The sequence below is a fragment of the Pelobates fuscus genome, chromosome 4 (genome assembly GCF_036172605.1).
Source record: "Pelobates fuscus isolate aPelFus1 chromosome 4, aPelFus1.pri, whole genome shotgun sequence".
NCBI lineage: Eukaryota > Metazoa > Chordata > Amphibia > Anura > Pelobatidae > Pelobates > Pelobates fuscus.
In genome coordinates, this window is record NC_086320.1 from 252,785,663 (window position 1) to 252,809,022 (window position 23,360).

The 23,360-nt window shown below is 38.0% G+C and overlaps 1 protein-coding gene across 4 annotated transcripts in view; it reads right to left on the minus strand.

Annotated features, from left to right (window-relative positions):
* The window catches only part of IKZF1 (IKAROS family zinc finger 1), a 519,714-nt gene that overhangs the window by 99,397 nt on the left and 396,957 nt on the right, over positions 1-23,360 (minus strand). For all 4 annotated transcript variants that reach the window (XM_063452036.1, XM_063452035.1, XM_063452037.1 and 1 more), the window contains 2 exons: positions 19,972-20,139; positions 7,194-7,319 (listed from right to left, as the gene is read on the minus strand). In XM_063452036.1, coding sequence (XP_063308106.1) covers positions 7,194-7,319; positions 19,972-20,139 — 294 coding nt within the window. The remainder of the gene's footprint in view (positions 1-7,193; positions 7,320-19,971; positions 20,140-23,360) is intronic.

The window sequence follows — 23,360 nt, forward strand, 5'->3', positions numbered from 1 at the left end:
GGGAAGCCTATGCAGGGGCTCAGAGACTCGGGAGCCACCATCATCCTGGTGCAAAGCCATTTGGTTTCTGACAAAGCCAAACTGAATAAGACTGTGGCTGTCAGGGTTGCAGGGGGAGCCGTGTATCGGCTAGACACAGCCAGGGTACACTTGCATTGGGGTGCGGGGTTCGGGAATGTGGAAGTGGGACTAATGCCGCAATTACCTGCTGAGGTGGTCCTAGGGAATGATCTGGGCAAACTCACCTCCGCATTTGAACCACAAACTACTGAGGAAGCACACCCAGTAGTCACCAGGCAACAGGCCCGCACCCAACACAACAACGCACTGCCGGAGGTCCAGGTAAGAGATTCCTCCCCTTCCCTAGACTGTATCCCTTGGGCCCCTCCTGACGAGTTTGTAGCCGAGGTGATCACTGACCCTACCTTACAAGTATACCGAGACAAGGTCACCTCTATCCAACCGGGGGCGGAGGGGGAATGATTTGTATGGGACCGACAGTTATTATACCGGGAAACGAGTAAACAGATAGCTGGGTCAGACCCCATTGCTACAAGGCAGCTGGTGGTACCTCAGAGGTACCGAACCGAATTACTCCGGATAGCGCACGATATTCCGCTATCCGGACATTTGGGGGTCAGCCGTACCAGATATCGGCTGACCCAAAGTTTCTTCTGGCCAGGGATTAGCCAGGAGGTGCGCAGGTATTGTAATACCTGCGATACGTGCCAGAGGGTGGGAAAGAGGGGGAATAAGCGTAAGGCGAAGCTGCACCCCCTACCCATAATTGAGGAACCCTTTCATAGGGTTGCCGTAGATATTGTAGGCCCCTTACGGAAGCCTAGCCCATCGGGCAAAGGGTACATTTTGACCGTAGTGGACTACGCCACTCGCTACCCCAAGGCGGTAGCCTTAACTAATATACATGCAGAGACGGTGGCTGAGGCGCTGATGCAGATTTTCTCCCGGATGGGGTTACCCAGGGAGATCATCTCGGATCAGGGCACTCAGTTCACGGCAGAGGTCACCCAACAGCTCTGGAAGTTCTGTAAAATTAAGCCCATAATTAGTGCTCCGTACCACCCCCAGACTAATGGGCTCTGCGAACGGTTCAATGGCACCTTAAAACAGATGATCCGAACCTTCGCAGAGACTCACCGAGACTGGGAAAAATTCCTGCGGCACCTCCCTGTTTGCTTACAGGGAGGTGCCGCAGGAATCTACGGGATTTTCCCCCTTTGAACTGATATTCGGGAGGAGAGTAAGGGGACCCCTAGACTTGATTAGGGAACACTGGGAGGGAGACCGTAGCGCTGACGGTACCCCTATTGTACCATATGTGCTGGCCCTCCGAGATCGCCTGGAAGCACTCACCAAGACGGTAAAGGAAAACCTACAGGCAGCTCAGACGCGTCAGCGCACCTGGTACGATAGGGGCGCCAGGGACCGCAGCTTTCAGGTCGGACAGAAAGTTTTAATTTTAAAACCTGTCCGACACGATAAGCTACAGGCCGCCTGGCAAGGCCCTTATAAAGTGGTAGAACAACGATGTGACACCACTTATATAATTGGTCACTGCACAGGGAATGGGGGGCGACGCATGATCCATGTGAACATGCTGAAGCCTTACCAGGAACGTTCAGAGGAGGTGACAGCTATCTGCGCCCCCACCTCTGAAGAAGGCGACAGCCTACCCCTCCCCGATCTGTTAGAGGACGGACAGCTGGCTGGGGATTTAGGAGCAGTTGTATTGGGGGATCGGTTGAGCCCACAGGAGCGTATCGAGGTACAACAACTACTGCAAGAAAAGCAGGAGACCTTTTCTAATGTACCGGGATACACCCCTCTGGCTACCCACCGAGTAGAAACCCCTGGTCAACTTCCCATGCGCCAGACCCCGTACCGCATCCCTGAAGCGGTACGGGAGAATATGCGCAAAGAGATTGAGGAGATGATACAGTTAGGAGTAATTGAGCCCTCAGATAGCCCCTGGGCCTCTCCAGTGGTCCTCGTCCCAAAGCGGGACGGCACGACCCGCTTTTGCGTGGACTACAGGAGATTGAATGAGAAGACCGTATCCGACGCATACCCGATGCCTAGGATAGATGAGTTACTGTACCGGATGGCCAGGGGTCAATACCTTACCACTATTGATTTGTGTAAAGGGTATTGGCAGATTCCCTTGGCCCCGGACGCCATCCCTAAGTCCGCCTTTGTCACCCCATTCGGCCTGTACCAATTTAAGGTCATGCCGTTTGGGATGAAAAACGCGCCGGCTACCTTCCAGCGGATGGTGGACCGCCTCCTAGATGGGTTCCAAGACTATACCTGCGCATATCTCGATGATATTGCCATATTTAGCGATACCTGGCAGGAACACTTGGCCCATATAGGAGCGGTTCTAGACAGGATCAGGGAGGCTGGTTTGACCCTAAAACCAGCGAAATGTAGCATTGGGATGGCCGAGGTACAGTACCTGGGCCACAGAGTGGGCTGTGGTAAGCAAAAGCCGGAACCAGCCAAAGTAGAGGCGGTATCACAGTGGCCTACCCCGAAAACTAAAACCCAGGTGTTAGCCTTCCTAGGGACAGCAGGGTATTACTGGAAGTTTGTGCCCAATTATAGTGCCCTGGCCAAACCCCTCACTGACCTGACACGTAAAAACCTTCCCCGCCAAGTAACCTGGACCCCGGAGTGTGAGCAGGCATTCCAACACTTGAAAGATGCACTTGTTAATGCCCCTGTCTTGGCCGCTCCCAATCCAACTAAACGTTTTCTTGTTCACACAGACGCTTCTATGTTTGGATTGGGGGCAGTACTGAGCCAAGTCGGGGCCGATGGCGGAGAACATCCAGTGGCTTACATCAGTCGCAAACTTTTACCCCGGGAAGTAAGCTACGCCGCCATCGAGAAGGAAAGCCTGGCTGTGGTGTGGGCCTTGAAGAAATTGCAACCCTATTTGTATGGACAGGCTTTTTCTTTGCTCACGGATCACAACCCGTTAGTCTGGCTGAACCGGGTGGCTGGGGACAATGCCAGGCTGCTGCGCTGGAGTTTGGCGCTGCAGCCCTTTGACTTTAACATTCAATACCGCCCGGGTAAGCAAAATGGAAACGCCGACGGGTTGTCACGACAAACCGATCTGGAGAAATGATCCGTGAGCACCCCGGTCATCCCCAAGCCGATCCGTGTGGGATCAGACTGTGTATGCCGGCTTGTGGGCAAGTGGGAGCAGTGTAGCGGAACGCAGTAAGCCTGTCCTGCAAAATGCCTGTGTGACTATATTCGTTATAATTTTGCCTGTGTTGAATTGCTATTTGTCTATTTAAAGTGTGAATTGTATGTTATTCGGTAGTTTCCATCCGTACTATATGCTTATGGAAACTACCGAATGGAGGGACCACCCCGGAGAGAAGTGTGCCAGCAATTAAGGTTCACATTCTTTCCAAACCGCAAGTTAACCGGCTCATTAACATTGTATCTGGGTGGCCGCCATTCGGCATGCGTACACGTGGCGGCGGCCATCTTACGCATGAAAATCTCAGCGGTGTTTGGTCGTCGAGTGTCTGGAACTCAAATCGGACACTCAAACAACCAAACACCGCTGAGACCTCCAGAGCTCCGTAACTGCCGAACGGAGAGACCTAACGAATCCCATTCGGTAGTAACAAAGTACCGAATGAGGGAATCACTATCTAGGTGATTTAAAGTATGGATGGCAATTATAAATGTCGGTACCCTAATATTAAGGATATGTGATGGTTTAGGGGTACATCCAAGTTTGGGGTAAAGTACTGTACAAGTTAAGGGGATTATGATTCACTCTGAGGGGAGGAGATGTGTGGGAGGTAACAGGCACTGTATTGGTTACTGTCATAATTACTGTAGTTCCCTCCCTTGCATGGGAGCAGGCTTTATAAGAAACCTTGGAATAAACGATTGTCAGTTCTACTGCTGAAACTGTGTGTCGTCCAGTTATTGGGAGTGCTGTGGGGATATTGCTGCACCTTTTTACCTGCTGGAAACTCTGCTGTGGATTTACTAATGACTTGTTCCTGAGCCTTCCTGGGATCTAAAGTGGAGAATAGCTGTGTGAAATCAGCTCTCCGCTACAATTAGGTATCCTAATTAATTACAATTAGCGGGACCTGCCTGACAACCCATGCCGAAAGTATAGGGAATTTAATTTGCTAGCACTATATTTAACCCTATAACTTTCTAATACACCATAAAACCTGTACATGGGGGGTACTGTTTTACTCGGGAGACTTCGCTGAACACAAATATTAGTGTTTCAAAACAGTAAAATGTATTACAACGATGATATCGCCAGTAAAAGTGACGTTTTTTGCATTTTTCACGCACAAACAGCACTTACACAGACAATATTATTGCTGCAATACTTTTTACTGTTTTGAAACACAAACATTTGTGTTCAGCGAAGTCTCCCGAGTACAACAGTACCCCTCATGTACAGGTTTTATGGTGTTTTCAAAAGTTACAGCATCAAATATAAGGCTTGTGTTTCATTTTTTTCACATTAAAATTCGCCAGATTGCTTACGTTGCCTTTGTGACCCTATGGTAGCCCAAGAATGAAAATTACCCCTATGATGGCATACCATTTGCAATAGTAGACATCCCAAGGTATTGCAAATGGGGTATGTCCAGTCTTTTTTAGTAGCCACTTAGTCACAAACACTGTCCAAAATTGGCGTTTTTTGCATTTTTCACACAGAAACAAATACTAATGCTAACTTTGGCCAGTGTTTGTGACCAAATGGCTACTAAAAAAGACTGGACATACCCCATTTGCAATACATTGGGTTGTCTACTATTGCAAATGGTATGCCATTATTGGTGTAAATTTAATTCCTGGGCTACTATACAGTCTCAAAGGCAACGTAACCAATCTGGCGAATTTCAATTTCAAATGTAACGTGCTATATTTGACCCTGTAACTTCCCAAAACACCATAAAACCTGTACATAGGGGGTACTGTTTTACACGTGAGACTTTGCTGAATACAAATATGTGTATTTTATTGCAGTAAAAGCAAACAGTATTATGACATTGACCGTTAAAATGTCATGTAGAACTAAACAAATAACATTTCTTATTTTCTCCCATTTTTTTCATATTAAATTATGTTTCATAGCTAAATATTTGATATTAAATGAAAGCCCTATTTCCCCTGAATAAAATGATATATAATAAGGGGGGGGGTGCATTTTATATGAAAGAGGTGAATTATGGTTGGACAGACATATAGCGCAAATGCCAGGTTTTGTTTTGATCACAACTTGTACATTTGGCTACGGTCTTAAGGGGTTAATGTGGGAAAACACTGTGAAGACATTGTTGAAACTATTTGAAATCCATTATTGTCTGCATTTGTAATCATCTTACACATAAGACATATTTGATTCAGTAAAATGATGTGTGGAAAATTTAGATTTTGTCTACAGCAGATGTAGAAATATTAAGCAAGAGGTGATCTGCACAGACAAAGATCCAATGGAACATGGCATATCAACCTTATACATTATGCTCCTCACAAAACAGAATACACCAACACCTCACTTTATGGGGAAATGGGAAGAAGCCCTAGGGGAAACACTAACTCTCAAACAATGGCACAAAATCTGTGACCTCACACTACATTGCGCGATGTCCAGTAAGACACAAGACACTGCGTATAAATTGCTAACATACTGGTATAGGACGCCCCAGTCACTACACGCAATGATACCAACCATAGATAATAGCTGTTGGAGGTGCGGAGATGAGGTGGGCACCCTACTTCACCTATGGTGGGAGTGCCCCAAAATAAAACCATTTGGGGAAAAGGTCTACAATATCATTCAAAGGTTTTCAGATGACCCACCCCCCTTCAAACCGGCACCAATTCTTTTACATCACACTAAAATCCGCACATCCACATACAAAAACCCACTGACAATACGAATACTGAATGTTGCTAAAGGGCTGGTGCCTCTATTCTGGAAGAAAGACATATCCCCACCGATGGAACTGTGGTTCCAACGAATGGAAGAACTCCATGCTATGGAAGACCTAATATTCCGCAGCAGCGAGAGACCCCAAACCTACCTGAATATCTGGATTCTATCCACAGACTCAGCCGATTTCAAATCACTTTTACAGTAAGACACTTCTGACACCACCAGTAGAGACTGAAAAGAACCTTAATATAAGCACAACACCAATCACTGAGAGCAAAACTTGCCTTCTACTTACCTTAACACCCTCCTTCTCCCCCCCCCTCCTCACAAACTCTTTATATGGGGACCACTCTAAGCCCCAGAAAGAATTAAACAAATAGTACAACAGGTTGTTCCAATATAAAAAAGACTAATACAACAAATTACTGGATAGAATCTGGTAAGAAAAAGTAGATACATAGAATATATTTTAAAACATTATGTAAAATACAATAAAATAAGGAATAAAATAAAGTCCAAAATTTATTTTAATGGCCTGAGTTATTTTACAGTCTACTCTATCCTCACTGAGTGAACATGAACATGTGGATGGAAAATAGAGAAAGAGGAAAAACTTGAATATTCTTTGCTAGAGCTTTTACATTGGGGACTTTGCAAATAAGCCGTGAGGGGGGGTTAAAAAAGACCAATCTTTCAGGTGATTTGTGCTTAAATTTAGATGGGGTAATCAGTGTGGATAAACTGATCAATCTACCCATGCTAAAACATGCCTCCCAACAGTTCCGATTTCGTTGGGACAGTCCCAATTTTTGGGTCATGTCCTGCCCTCCACACTTAGATCCCTTGTGTCCCCCAACAATCATAGCATGAGAGCAGCATACAATGTGCTTGTGCTATGTTCAGGGAACTAGGAAACAGTGCTCCCTGCAAGGTCTGCCATCTATGAGCTGGTTAAAATGATTTGCAGGCATGTGTTCACACTAGAGACTAGACTGACCTGTCATCCCAGATACACCCCTTTGTGGGAGGTACCAGTGATGTAATCATACAATTTACCCACCCCCTTTATTCCCCTCCCACCGGTGCCCCAATTGCAAGACTGGCAAAGTTCAGAGGTATGCTGATGTACCAATAGCCAGATGTCCTGGACTGCTGAAATGATCAAAGACTTGTTTCCTGAGTGTTGATGAGTGCAATCAAACCTTTTAGTTGTAAATGAATTTGCACTTACCTGAGTAAATATTACTCTGTAGACCCATACTTTGCAGATAATTGTGGCACCGCTCTTTGTGCTCTTCCAAAGAACTCCTCTGCTTGTAACTGCGGCCACAGTAACCACACTTGTGAGGTTTGCCTACTGAAATTGAAAATAAAGAAATACTATCAAGATGCAAGCAGACAAGTTCTTTTAGTAATAAAAAAACATTGACTTTACATAGATTTTGTCCTGATATAATCTGAAGTTCTTTGCTATCTTGTGTTAGAATTCGTTATGATATGCTGTTTAAACTACATTCTAAGATATTTTTCCATGATTAGCTAATTATCTGGCCAAATATCTGCTTTCGTGAGATACTCTTCCAACATAATTATTGCCTTTGGAAGTGCATAAGCACTTTTGACTATAATATTTTTGGATAAACTTTTCAAATTTATCTACAAAAGTTATCATTTATGTCTGTATTTTTAGATAAATCATTTACTTATCCAAAAATATAAAATTAAGACCAATATAAGGTGCAATTATTCGCACCTTATATTACCAGTGTGAATAAGCTGCTATACTCCAGTTAGCAAAATTGCATGAAATAACTGTGACTGAATAAGAATGCAGTTCAATTCAAATACAATGCATGTTTCTAATCAGAGGATAAATGCAATTTATTTACTAAAGAAAGATAGATGTGAACCATTTATTTAAAGTTGATGAACAACATAAATGAAGGAAAAGAGCACAAAACAACTTGTCTATATGTATATTTTGTCACCATATTTGCATCTACATTTCCTGTCTTATGTGTTGAAAAGGCCAATTTCCCTTAACCCCTTCAGGACGGAGTCAATAGTGCACGTTCTGATCAAAACAAAACGTAAACAAAAACTGGAATTTGCGCTATGTGTCTGTTCACCCGTAGTTCCCCTCTTTCAAATTATATGCACCCACACTTATTATATATCATTTTGTTCAGGAGAAACAGGGCTTTAATCTATCATTAACTATTCATATATGGAACATCATTTATTATGAATAAAAGTAAAAAAAATGTGAGAAAATAAGATTTTTTTTTTAAATTTGCATTTCCGTCTGACATTTTAACTGTGAATGTCATAATACTGTTAGGTTTTACTGCAAAAAAAATGCACATATTTGTAATCAGCGATGTCTCACGAGTACAACAGTACCCCCCATTAACAGGTTTTATGTTGTTTTGGAAAGTTACAGGGTCAAATATAGAACATTACATTTTCAAATTGAAATTTGCCAGATTGGTAATGTTACCTTTGAGACAGTGTGGTAGCCCAGGAATGAGAATTACCCCCATAATGGCATACCATTTGAAAAAGTAGACAAGCCAAGGTATTGAAAGTGGGGTATGTTTAGTCTTTTTTAGTAGCCACTTAGTCACAAACACTGGCCAAAGTTAGCGTTCATATTTGTTTTTGTGTGAAAAAAGCAAAAAACGAATATTTGGCCAGTGTTTGTGACTAAGTGGCTACTAAGAAAGACTGGACATACCCCACTTGCAATACCTCGGGTTGTCTACTTTTGCAAATGGTATGCCATCATGGGGGTAATTCTCATTCCTGGGCTACCATACGCTCTCAAAGGCAACATAACCAATCTGGCAAATTTCAATGTGAAAAAAATGAAATGCAAGCCTTATATGTGACTCTCTAACGTTCCAAAACACCATAAAACCTGTACATGGGGGGTACTGTTATTCTCGGGAGACTTCACTAAACACAAATATTAGTGTTTTAAAACAGTAAAACATATTACAACAATAATATAGACCATAAAAGTGCAGTTCGCTTGTAAAAAATGCAAAAAACGTAACTTTTACTTAAAATATCATCGTTGTAATACAATTTACCAGTTTGAAACACGAATATCTGAGTTCAGCGAAGTCTCCCGGGTAAAACAGTACCCCCTATGTACAGGTTTTATGGTGTCTTGGAGAGTTACAGGGTCAAATATAGTGCTTGCAAATTAAATTCTCTGCACTTTCTCCCTGTGTTGTCATGCATGTCAATCAAATTTTAATTAATCAAATCACATAATTACGTTAAAAGATTATTTAAATATACATGTAGAATTTTAATATATATGCATTTATAGGTATTTAAATTCTACGTGTATACTGATGTAATCTTTTATGTAATTATATGTATGTATCTATATATATATATATTTGCGGTTATTTGCATTTTATATATAGATAGATATATATAGAATGTCATTCTAAGTGTATTTTGTTACCGATATATATATATATTAATAACAAAATACAGTTAGAATGAAATTACATATGCATATATAATTTATATTAAATTTTGTTTCAATATTTTATTTATTTATTTTATTATTTAATTTATTTATTATTTTAATTATACGTATTTATATATAATATATATATGTACATCTATTATATATATAATATATATACATATTATATATATGTAATGTCATTCTAAGTGTATTTTAATATTAATATATATACTTATATTAATATTAAAATACACTTTGTATGACGTTACATATATATAATATGTATATATATTATATATATAATATATATACATATTATATATATATAAAAATGCATTTATTTTATTTTAACACATGTCTAATTATTTTTTTTAATTCTTCCCACCAGCAGGGGGACTGTCTGATATTTCAAACAGTCCCCCTGCTGGCATATCCACAGCCAGCTATAGGGGGCCATGTGATCGCTCTTTGAGAGCGATCACATGGCCCCCGGGGGCCTGATTTGCCGTGGGAGGGCTGCCTGGGCTGTGAGGCAGTCCTCCCGAAGCGGATCGCGGCGGAGGTAAGTATAACTTATCTCCTGGGGCTGCAAGCCGTTACGGCGTGCTATGCCGTCATAACGGCGTTAAAGCCCACTTAACCCGTGACGGCATAGCACGCCGTAACGGCGTTAAGGGGTTAAAAAAAAGTAGCAGTAGCAGATTAGTAAATAAAAGAGGGCCTACCAAGGAGAATGCGCAGCAGCCCGAGGATTACTCAGCCGCCAGAGGTTTACTCAGCCGCCCGAGGTTTACTCAATTATCATCCACACTTCACTGCTATGGCATGGATGGAGAACACATATCTACCATACACTTTTGGCTCCTAGGAACAAGCTCAATTATTGGAGTACTTACAGTGCTCATCTGAACTCTTGACTGCAACTTTCAAAGTGGTGAGATCCAACCATACTTATACTGTATACGTATATAGTGAACTTGCAAAGGACTGTCTTTTTTCCTGTTTTCATTGTTTTTTCTTTTTTCTTTTTCTTTTTTTTCAATTTTTTCACTATATATATTTTTTGGTTTTTTGTATATACATCATTTTTTTCTAAGGAATGGATCCATCAGAACACTGGACATTGTAGAGTGCTATGCATAGCCTATGATGTGTGGATACATGTTTGTATCATAGATGAATTTTTTCAGGAACTCATTACAATACATATGCAGTATCTATAGGATAAGGGATTTATTATCTATTTTGATGAAATTTTATGTATTGAAGGAGATCATCAGACTGCTATGATGTACATATTTTGTAGATATATGAATTCAGATATTAAGTGTATAATCTATTAAATTTCATTTCTTTGCATATTGAATAGAAACTTACTCATCACTTTTCTTACATATAACTATATATATATATATATATATATATATATATATATATATATATATATATATACACATATTATTTTGCTCCATTTATCAAAGTTTTTTGTTCATATTGACTTTTAAAAAATGTCTGAGGCTTTTACTATAAGGTATGCAATTTATTATTTTAATTAGTTAGTTGATAAATAACTTACCACATTTAAAGGACCACTATAGTGCCAGGAAAACATACTTGTGCTCCCACCCTCAGGGTCCCCCTCCCGCCAGGCTCTAGGGGGAGGAAGGGGTTAAACTTAACTCTTTCTCCAGCGCCGGGCGGGGGTCTCTCCTCCTCCTCTCCGCCTCCTCTGCTGAATGCGCATGTGCGGCAAGAGCCGCACGCACATTCAGCCAGTCTCACAGGAAAGCATTCACAATCCTATGGACGCTGGCGTCTTCTCACTGTGATTTTCACAGTGAGAAGCACGCAAGCGCCTCTAGCGGCTGTCAATGAGACAGCCACTAGAGGCTGAATTAACCCTAATATAAACATAGAAAAAAGGGTTAATCCTAGCTGGACCAGGCACCCAGACCACTTCATTAAGCTGAAGTGGTCTGGGTGCCTATAGTGGTCCTTTAAGCTAAATCAAACTTGGTAGATAAGTCTCCAACTCAGTTATTTTTGTCAAAATTTTACAATATGGTTGTCAATTCACTACAATTATTGTTTGGAGAAGGGACCTCAATTATAATATAAATTTCATGAGAAAGAGTCCACATACTATTTCAAAGTGCGTCTCAATGCATTTAATTGCATCTCCTGTCGTGCATTTCAGTCAAGAGAAAAGCCCAGTAAGCATCTTGATGTATTTTTAAGGAGAAAATATTGCAATCCTTCAATTCACTGAACAGCTGTTTCAAGCTTTGTTGACCTGCTGCACAACTATATTTAGGCAGGACACATTTGGAGGAGCTTCTAAGATAATCCACATTCTGCAAGAGGAAATACTAAGACTTGTATACTCTCTGATAAGGAAGATCGAGCAGACAAGTCAGTTTATTAACCCCTTAAGGACTGAGCCAAATGTACAAGTTGTGAACAAAACAAAACGTAAACAAAACCTGGCATTTGCGCTATGTCTGTCCAACCGTAATTCACCTCTTTCATATTAAATGCACCCCCCCTTATTATATATCATTTTATTCAGAGGAAACAAGGCTTTCATTTAATTTATATTTAGCTATGAAACATAATTTAATATGAAAAAAATGGAAGAAAATAAGAAATGTTATTTGTTTAGTTCTACATGACATTTTAACTGTCAATGTCATAATACTGTTTGCTTTTACTGCAATAAAATACACATATTTGTATTCAGCAAAGTCTCACGTGTAAAACAGTACCCCCTATGTACAGGTTTTATGGTGTTTTGGGAAGTTACAGGGTCAAATATAGCACGTTACATTTAAAATTTTAAATTCGCCAGATTGGTTACGTTGCCTTTGAGACTGTATAGTAGCCCAGGAATTAAATTTACACCCATGATGGGATACCATTTGCAATAGTAGACAACCCAAGGTATTGCAAATGGGGTATGTCCAGTCTTTTTAGTAGCCATTTGGTCACAAACACTGGCCAAAGTTAGCGTTAGTATTTGTTTATGTGTGAAAAATGCAAAAAATGCCAATTTTGGCCAGTGTTTCTGACTAAGTGGCTATTGAAAAAGACTGGACATACCCCATTTGCAATACCTTGGGTTGCCTACTATTGCAAATGGTATGCCATCATAGGGGTAATTTTCATTCTTGGGCTACCATAGGGTCACAAAGGCAACGTAAGCAATCTGGCGAATTTTAATGTGAAAAAAATGAAACGCAAGCCTTATATTTGACGCTGTAACTTTTGAAAACACCATAAAACCTGTACATGAGGGGTAATGTTGTAATCGGGAGACTTTGCTGAACACAAATATTTGTGTTTCAAAACAGTAAAAAGTATTGCAGCAGAAATATCGTCCGTGTAAGTGCTGTTTGTGCAAAAATGCAAAAAACTTCACTTTTACTGGCGATATCATCGTTGTAATACATTTTACTGTTTTGAAACACTAATATTTGTGTTCAGCGAAGTCTCCAAGTAAAACAGTACCCCCCATGTACAGGTTTTATTGTGTCTTGGAAAGATATAGGGTTAAATATAGTGCTAGCAAATTAAATTCCCTATACTTTCGGCGTGGGTTGTCAGGCAGGTCCCGCTAATTGTAATTAATTAGGATACCTAATTATGTAAAAATATGACATAAATATATGTGTAGAATTAATATATGTATATATATACAAATGTGTATATATACGTATATATATATATATATATATATATATATAATTTTTTTATATTTTTATTTATATATAGGTATATATATAGTGATATATACGTATATATTTATGTATATAGATATATATATATTATTTTGTTCTACGTGTATTTTGATATAAATATATATATATATTAATATTACAATACAGTTAGAACGAAATAACACACATCTTTATATTTTTTAATTATTTATTTTGAATTATTTTTTTAATTAAATTGTTTTATGTATTTACATTTTTTTATATTATATATAAATATATATATATAACAATAAATATATATATATATTTAATCAGTATCAGTCTACGTGTAATTTGATATATATATATATATATATATATATAATTATATATATATTAATAGTAAAATACACCTAGACAGTGTATGTGTGTGTATGTATATGTGTATATATATATACTTAGATCATATATATATATATATATATATATATACAGTATATATATAATATATATATATATATATATATATATGATCTAAGTATATAATTTTTTTTTACACTTATTTTAATTTATTTTATTTTATTTCCAGCCAGCAGGGGGACTAACTGTCATTACAGTTAGTCCCCCTGCTGGCATTGCTGCAGCCAGCTATACTGGCCATGTGATTGTGAGGTCCTCGCAAGGACCTCACTCTGACATGGCCCGGGGGGGGCTGAAGAGGGCGGACGTGCCGCAGGGGGCTCCCTGGGAGTCCCCCCAACCGCGATCGCCAGCGTGGGATCGCCCGCGTGGGATCGCCGGAGACCGGGTAAGCAAAAAAAAAAACCGGAGGACGTACAATTACGCCCGGCGGCGTTTAGAGCCGCTTAAAAAAGGACATAATTGTACGCCCTCCGGTCTTAAGGGGTTAATGTCTACTTGACTTGCACAAACAATTGCATTGTTTAAGAAATAATTATAGTCAAGTTGGACTATGTGACAATTATTTCATAAAGAGTTCCACACGTTGTGCAATAAGGAGTTTTGTTTGAGTAAAGTCCGGAACTATTACATGAACAAAACCCAAAGCAAATGAGATGGATCTTGGTTATGCCACTCCAGATAAGATCCCCCTGATGCTTTACCTGCTCTATGGCATTATGGGAGATGTAATCCCCAATTTTTGAATTGCCAAAGGTTACTTACCCTGGTAAATAGATTTACATTGCTTTTAAGTATATGAAAAAAATGGAGGTGTGACAAATTAATATTTTTGCAGTTTAACAATGCATTTGAGGCTGTGAAAGACTGTCTTCTTTAGATTATAAAATATAAAAAACGATTATAAATAGGATGGCGCAAATGAGAGAAGGATCTTAGTACATGCAGCAACCAACAAAAACAAATCCTGGTAAAACGATTTGAACATAAAATAACAGTAGTGATGGTGCGCAACAACAAAAAATCGTATTCACTATGGACCTCTTATAGAGAGTGAAAGTAACCCTGTGTACATAAAATGAGGTGTTTACAGAGTGGAAATATTATAAATAATTGAAAAACAAACAGTGGTTGTGGTGAAACAAAGCACAATCTGTAGGTGTACTTGCAAACATGGAAATCACTCTGACACCTATTAAGGAGACAAAAACAGAAAGAGAGCTCCTAGTGCAGCCTAGTAATTTACTTATAAATATATAGAATAAAGCAAACAGAGGTGCCCTTTAGGTGTTACACTCACAAGATTGGAGTGGTAAAAGCACCACTCGTTACTATAGAACTCAGGGAGGATCAGCCCCTAGAGTGCATGGGGTCCGTGGAAAGGAAGCTTGCAATCCGGATCTCAGGTAAGTATACTTTATTAATTGAAATTTAATTTAATTTAATTAGCATCGTGAATATAAATAAATATGTTCACGATGTAACAATCAGTAAAAAATATATGCTACAAAAAAAAGCACAAATTAAAGATCAAAAATATAAAAACATAATTTTTTTTTTTTTAAATACTACAGAAAATTACAAAGTTCAAAATCTTTGTTAAGACCGGACGGAGTTAGTGTTTCCATTTGAAAGATCCATCTCATCTCCTCCTGTCCGATCTTACGAATAAAATCACCTACCCTCCAGTCCCGCTGTACCGTATTAATGCCTATGAACTTTAGTCCCCGTGGATCCTGTCCATGCACTTTCTTAAAATGTTCTGAAATACTATGACTTTCTAATCCTTTTCTAATATTATAAATATGTTCTCTTATCCTTATGTGGAGTGGACGGGTCGCCCTTCCCACATACTCCAGTCTACATGGACATTTCAACAAATAGATCACATTATTGCTGTGACAAGTAATGTGCTCTTTAATCTTGAATTCTCTTTGCGTTCTCTCTGACCTAAATTTTTCCATATTATAAAATATGCTTTACAAATATGAAAACATTCACTAAAATGTAAAATAAATGAAGCAATATACATTTTAAAGCCCCATTCTTTTTAGAAAACCCTGGTGCTCCAATTGTTCTCATTATAAGCACCATGCAAATCTATAAATTTCTACTCAGTAATTTCGGGAGACAACATGAAAAAAATCCCTTCTATTACATTGCCAATCATCTTCATTTATGTTTTTTCATGAATTAACATATTTGCACCCATTCTTCTGTGTGGCTGCAGTACAGCCCATAAATATGGATAATTGTGTGATGAAGGTACACAAAACAGTATCTGGCAAAAATCTCCACCTCTGATACTCGCATGCATACATGCCTCACAACACTCCAGACCTATGCAATAACGGTACCAAATTTGTTTTTCTATTCCACAACTCCAGGTTTGTTTCCTTTTCTAGGGTATTAGGGATGAGTCAACAGAAAGTGCAGAGAAATATTGGGGCATTGAGCCAATGGGTAGGGTGTTTTAGCAGTTATCTGTGCATGTGCAGTCCTAAGCACGGTTCACCAGAATGTATATCAGTCAGAATGTCCATTTTAAAATTGGATATCTCCTCTTCATTTTAATTGCCACCCTATGGTTCAAACCCTAACTCCAAGTTTATAACTCCCACTGTTAGAGGTATGTGAATAAGTGATATTCAACTCTATTGTTGATTTCAAGTGCCTTTATTGCAGCCGGGTAACTTAAGGTGGCTGACATCAACCTGGTAGTTTAGTTGGTGAACTGAGAGCTACAGTAAGATCTTAAAATTGATGCAGCAATGAAAAAAAAGTTATAGCTTCTGGAGAGTTAATTTAATTAAAGCATAGTTTTAAATAAATTAACACATTAATGTGCAACTCACATGTGTGTCTAGTGATGTGGGAAAACATAGACAGAGCTTTCCTTAACCATGTATGGTAAAGAAAAAGGTAAAGGAATCACTTATTTATTGAAAAAGGAGAAGTAAGGCAGTTGCAAGGTTTGGTTCTCCTGCTCTATTCCATAACCCTCATGTCATTAATACATTGTGAGGTAAAACTTCTGCTCTCTCGTGGGTAATACTGGGGCTCCCATTAAAATGTATGAATGGACATACATTCCAAGCAGAGCCAGCCTGTGCATGGTTCTATAGGCATCACCTAGGCTGGCTGGAACTCAAGATTATGCACATGTTTCTCACTGAGGTTCTGATGCTCTAAAATTACTTCCCATGCTTCCCATGCTTGCATTTACAATGCTTTCCCATGGACGCTTGCGTGTTCTCACTGTGATTTTCACAGTGAGAATCACGCAAGCGCGTCTAGCGGCTGTCAGTGAGACAGCCACTAGAGGATTTGGAGGCTGGATTAACCCTCAGTGTAAACATATCAGTTTCTCTGAAACTGCTATGTTTATAAAAAAAAAAGGGTTAACCCTAGCTGGACCTGGCACCCAGACCACTTCATTAAGCTGAAGTGGTCTGGGTGCCTAGAGTGGTCCTTTAAAATGACAGCTTCTAGCATCATGTGATCTAGCTCCACATTTGTAACAGATAAAAACTGTCGTACTGTTGCATTTCTTCAATTTTTATTTGTCCTGGATTTACCACAGTTTTTCTGTTGGAAAACTTATTTCATCTCCTCTGTTTTGCTTTGATCTTAAGACTTCTGTGTCTTATGTAGCTGGCTCCATTACTAAAGCTCTTTCAAAAGTTATCTTCAAATAACAAACATGTCAATCATTGCAGTTTGTAAATATTCTCCAAACCTGCATGTACTTGCTAATTTCCTGGGTGCTATCGCATATATGTTCATATCCTTGTCGTTTTCCATTATAAAAAATACATATTTCGGCTATTTCTAATGGTTGAGGTTCATAATACTGTGTCAGAATATTTTGTATTCGTCAGAATATGTTTTGGATGATGGTTTGTCAGGTGAATCTAATGTTGTTACTCTTTTCTCCTATTTAACATTGTTAGTTCAATATATTGATCTATCTACAACTGGAACAAAATCATTCAGTTGTCAAAATAATGACATGTTACAGTCTGTTATGAGCAGTCACAATTTCTGTTTTTCATCCCATCTTTGTCGCCACAGTGAAATAATTCCATGTTTATTTTAATATTCCCGATCAGATGATAACAAGAGAGACATAGTATGATAACTTTAGTAGTATCTGGATAAAAAGGACAGTTGCAAGTGGCCATTGTAGGGAGCCTGTTGGGATTGCTAGAACCGTTGACACGTCATGCTCCAGTCACCCATCCATGGACCCAGCACAACTGCCAAAATACACTTCCAAGTCTATGCATATTTAATAACCACACTAAAGGGCCCCAAAATAACTGATAGCAGCCCTGCACATAGCCATGGAATACATATATTGGTGATGATGGGGCAGCATTTAATCCTTGGACCCAGGCAGTACAATGTCTTTGGCTGGCCCTTTCTTCCAAGTATCACTATTTAGGAGACAATCCCTATTTTGGCCCCAAATTATTCTGCCCCTCTTTTCTATCCTAATGTTCCTATTTTCTAGCAGCTCCATATTGTTGTTGTGTCTGAGTGTATAACAGAAATACACAGCACTAATACTTTCAGTAATGTGTCTTGTAAATAAGCTATATTGTTTTTGTTACATTTTGGTTGTATACATTGGTTGTATACATTGTTTGGTTTGTTTGGTTTGGTTGTATACATTTGGTTGTATACATTGTTATTAGTAAGTCACCTAAAATTTCTCAGAACAGCCCTGCCCCAGGACTTTCCCCACTGAGACCTGTAAGTTTCTTCCTTTGAAATGTTATGTAAGTATGAATTCATTCAACAAACTAGTCCAGTTGTAAGTAAGGTTTGAGGAAACAACACTAACTTTTATTCCCAGATCCCTCACCACTACATACACCGTGGGAAATGGGGAACAGGTGCTTTGTAGGCTCAGTTTCATCCATCAGCAGCATGTAGATTCAACAAGAAATATCTTTCTTTACTCTCCAAGTGCAGAAGTGCAGATGAAGAAAAGTCCAACTGGTTTACAATGGGATGACAGAGTGGGCTTCTATTGTTCACCAACAGCTATCAGATACCAACGCAAACCCCTGGTGTTTTAAATGATGGGTTAAAAGCCAGCTGTAGTGCTTATAATGCCAGGAGCACTTGCAGTCTCTGCCATTTAGGCATTAACCCATTTTACTTCTGCAAATCTAGTCCCTGAATCAGTGACTCACACAACCTTTTTAACTCGGAAACTTGTGAACAGGGTGTGTTTACTTAGCAAGTTCTTATCACCTGCTCTGTTAATTGCCTGCTACAGCAAAGCAGCCTCCTGTGTAAGATTAGATTGATTAAGATAAAGAAAGAAAACATTTAAAAAATGCAGGAAGAAATCAGAAAAGATAAATTTGGGACATATTTCAGCACAATTACCATATTATTTTATTCGTATATTTTGTAAAATATCCAGTATTAAATTAACATGATTTTTTTATTTTTACTAACATATATGTTCATATACGGTCATATATATTTTAATAGCTTTCAAATACTTCCAAGTACTTATTATGTTCATGATAAATCTATCTAAAAATCATTTAATTGGAAACTGCCTAGCTTGAACATGGAAGTTTATAGTGAACAAAAAAGGGGATGGAGAGGCAGAGCTGCATAACTTGCAGAAGAGATAGGATTTTTAAAACAAATAGATTTTTAAAAACATTTTATTAGACTATACTAGACTAATTAAAGTACATTATAAATACATGCATTTTTTGTTTTGCTTCATTTTCCTTGTCACAAGGACAAATAAAGATGGTTTAATCCTACATACTTTGGTGTATTTTAGCAACGAGTGGAATATTGGTAAATTACTGTTAAAAATCTAAAATGTGCAAATCTTATGTTGCGCTTCATCTTATTTGCACTTTTAACAAATGTCAGAAGGTCTAATTGCAGTAAAAACTCTGAAATAAGTTCACCCATTAAATGTTTTAACAGAATAGCTACAAGTAAAAAACAAAAACATGTAAAAAAAATCTGGGGTTAACCTACATAAGCAACAGTGGAATAAAGTATTAAATTCTGCTACACAGAAGTTATTTATTAATTAATATCATGCTGGGTATCTGTATCTGGGTAAAATATGCAAATGTCCAGGATTTATGTATTAAAGGAAAACATATCATCATAATTTGGCTTTACTACCATTATTTTCTGTAATTTACCTGTTTCTTTTCAATATACTACAATAATAATAATAATAATAATAATAATATTACTATGTATTGTTACAATTGTTATAAAAACGAACCTACCTGATTATCAGTCCAGGTCTGCATGTCTGTCCATGTTTGAGGGTTACATGTCATTCATAACAGATTTAATAAGCAACCCATGATGAGTTAAAAGGAATCTAAAGTGTAAGGACCTACCAGAATGTGTCCTGAGATGACCAGTGAGCGCATCTCTCCGTCTGCATGCATAGTTGCACAAGTGACATTTAAAGGGTTTTTCACCAGAGTGTAATTTGATATGGCGAAGTAGGTTGCCTTTCTGAGTAAAGGAGGCACCACACTGATTACACTGGAAAGGACGTTCTCCTTTAAAAAAACAAAGAAAGAAAAAAATAGAATATATTTTCAAAGATACATCATACAAGAAACAATCACATGGAGATTGAGAACAATATTTCTAAAAATAAATAAATAAGAAGTAAAAATTATATATATATATATATATATATATATAATTAAAACTACACACAAATACATTACACACTATATACATACATATGCGTGTGTTTTCTCATACGTGTGGACAAAGACTGAACACAGTAACAAGAGAAAAATGTCATAAAGAAAGTTGCTTTCCCAGAAGCACTAGATGACTTCCATTGGTTTGATATAACATGAGGCATTTAGACTAGACGTGCCAGTTCCTTAACGCTTCACTGGCTGGGTCAATTTGATCTGAAAATCTAATTTTTTTTTCTAAATCAGAATGGCACATCACAATGCAAATTCAACCTCATTTAAATAAAGTGACTGCAACATTTTTGTGTTGAAGAGCCACTCTTCCTGATCAGCAGTTTTGGAATAAACCAATATCCAATTTTGTATGTTGTGGCATTTGGTATATTTTTTAATGTGGATTTTTTTTCTAGGGGTCTTTAAAATATGCTACTGAAGCAGCAAAAAATAAAAGGAAACTCATTAAAAATGCATTTCAGGATCACAAGTTCATTTTAGCGTTACATTCTTATATTTAAATGAAAGGCACTTCATTATAACGGTTATAATAACTTCTTTTCATTTATATTTTCCCATGTATTTTCCTTTTCAATTTCTTCTCTATTACCTGTCTGCTCCAACGCAGCCAAATCAGGGAGGAGTATGAGAGAGAAATAAAATGAGCAGACACCACTGTGCTGGGGGACATTATCTATTATTCTTTTTTTGATATTATCAAGAGGTTTGAATTAATTGGCCCAAGAGCTTGCCGAACTCGGAAATCATAGATGCACATTTACTAAAAGGAAAGAAGGTCTGTTAACCAAAATAACTAAATAAGCTAATAAAGGTGATGTTTATATTAATTAACATTATATATCTTTTTAAATATTTCAAAAGGAAATTTTACATTTTTTTAAAATGCATTTATTTCAATTGTTCTAAGCCTTCTATCAATTAACACTATATAATATATATATATATATATATATATATATATATATATATATATATATATATATATATATATATATATATATATATATATATATATATATATATAAACACATACAAACACACTACAATTTAAATAACTATAGAAATGAAAGGTTTGCTTTTGGGCAACATTCTTTTCAAATCTCCAGGCGACAGTGATTCCACTGATATGCATGTCCCAAACTTTCCTTCAGCCTTATTCTAATTCTTTGTTTTCAATGATTTTAATCTTTCATAATCATTTTTTTAATACTTGTGCATAATTGTTATATTAGAAAAAGCTCACTATTTTGTATTAAAAAACCTCTGGGGTTAACAGGAAATATTTAAACACGGCTCTTGCTTACTCTTAAAACTAAGTCTAAATGTAATGGTTTACCACCACACTGACCAACATGCACACTGTTATTAACGTGGAAAATAAGGGAGATTCCACTGTATGCTACTAATTAAAAACATTCCTTAGCAGCAAGCTAAATTACTTTGAACAATTTTAAAAGATATTAAAATATATTCGCAGACAGGTACTTCAGCAAGGAAAAATTAAATGTTTTTAAAGTGAATTTGAACTACTGAGTTGTGCCCAAATAATAGACTGTAATAAAGGAATGAATTATCGAGTAGAATAAAAAGTATTTACTATGCAGTTTACAACTTACATCCTGGTATGGATTGTGGCAAATAAGCTTTGTTAGTTCAGAAATAATGCCACAGTCAATAAATGTGTTAAAATAAACTGCAGTGGTTATGGTGTCAGTTGTGTTCTGGTGTCCCCAATTGTAAGAAGCAATTTTTTTTTTAAAGTTTGACTTGACTTTGCACATACTTCTTATCCACCAGGTGCCACTCACCACCTCCTCTACTTCAGAAGGATAGCTGGAAACTAGGGATTGACCGATATTGATTTTTTAGAGCTGATACCGATAATCTGTGAACTTTCAGGTCGATAGCCGATAACTTACCAATATTCTGTACATTTACCATTTTGAAGAAATAAACTATTTCTAAAGGTAGATGCACAAAATATACATGCCACATGTAGTAAATGCAGTGTGTGTGTGTGTAGTGGATGCAGTGTGTATTTGTGTAGTGTGTATATATTTAATACAGAGTGTGTTTGTGAAGTGTGTATATAATGAATGCAGAGTGTGTTTGTGTAGTGTGTATAGTGAATGCAATGAGTGTTTGTGTAGTGTGTATACAGTTGCAAGAAAAAAGTATGTGAGCCCTTTGGAATAAAATGGATTTCTGCACAAATTGGTCATAAAATGTGGTCACAACAATAGACAATCACAGTCTGCTTAAACTAATAACACGCAAAGAATGAAATGCTGCCATGTTTTTATTGAAGACACCATGTAAACATTCACAGTGCAGGTGGAAAAAGTATGTGAACCCCTAGACTAATGACATCTCCAAGAGCTAATTGGAGTGAGATGTCAGCCAACTGGAGTCCAATCAATGACATGAGATTGGAGGTGTTGGTTACAGCTGCCCTGCTCTATAAAAAACACACACCAGTTCTGGGTTTGCTTTTCACAAGAAGCATTGCCTGATGTGAATGATGCCTCGCACAAAAGAACTCTCAGAAGACCTACGATTAAGAATTGTTGACTTGTATAAAGCTGGAAAGGGTTATAAAAGTATCTTCAAAAGCCTTGCTGTTCATCAGTCCACAGTAAGACAAATTGTCTATACATGGAGAAAGTTCAGCACTGCTGCTACTCTCCCTAGGAGTGGCCGTCCTTTAACCCCTTAAGGACACATGACGTGTGACACGTCATGATTCCCTTTTATTCCAGAAGTTTGGTCCTTAAGGGGTTAAAGATGACTGCAAGAGCACAGTGCAGACTGCTCAATGAGGTGAAGAAGAATCCTAGAGTGTCAGCTAAAGACTTACAAAAGTCACTTGCAAATGCTAACATCCCTGTTAGCGAATCTACAATACGTAAAACACAAACAATAATGGATTTCAGGGGAGGATACCACAGAGGAAGCCACTGCTGTCCAAACAAAACATTGCTGCACGTTTACAGTTTGCACAAGAGCACCTGGATGTTCCACAGCAGTACTGGCAAAATATTCTGTGGACAGAT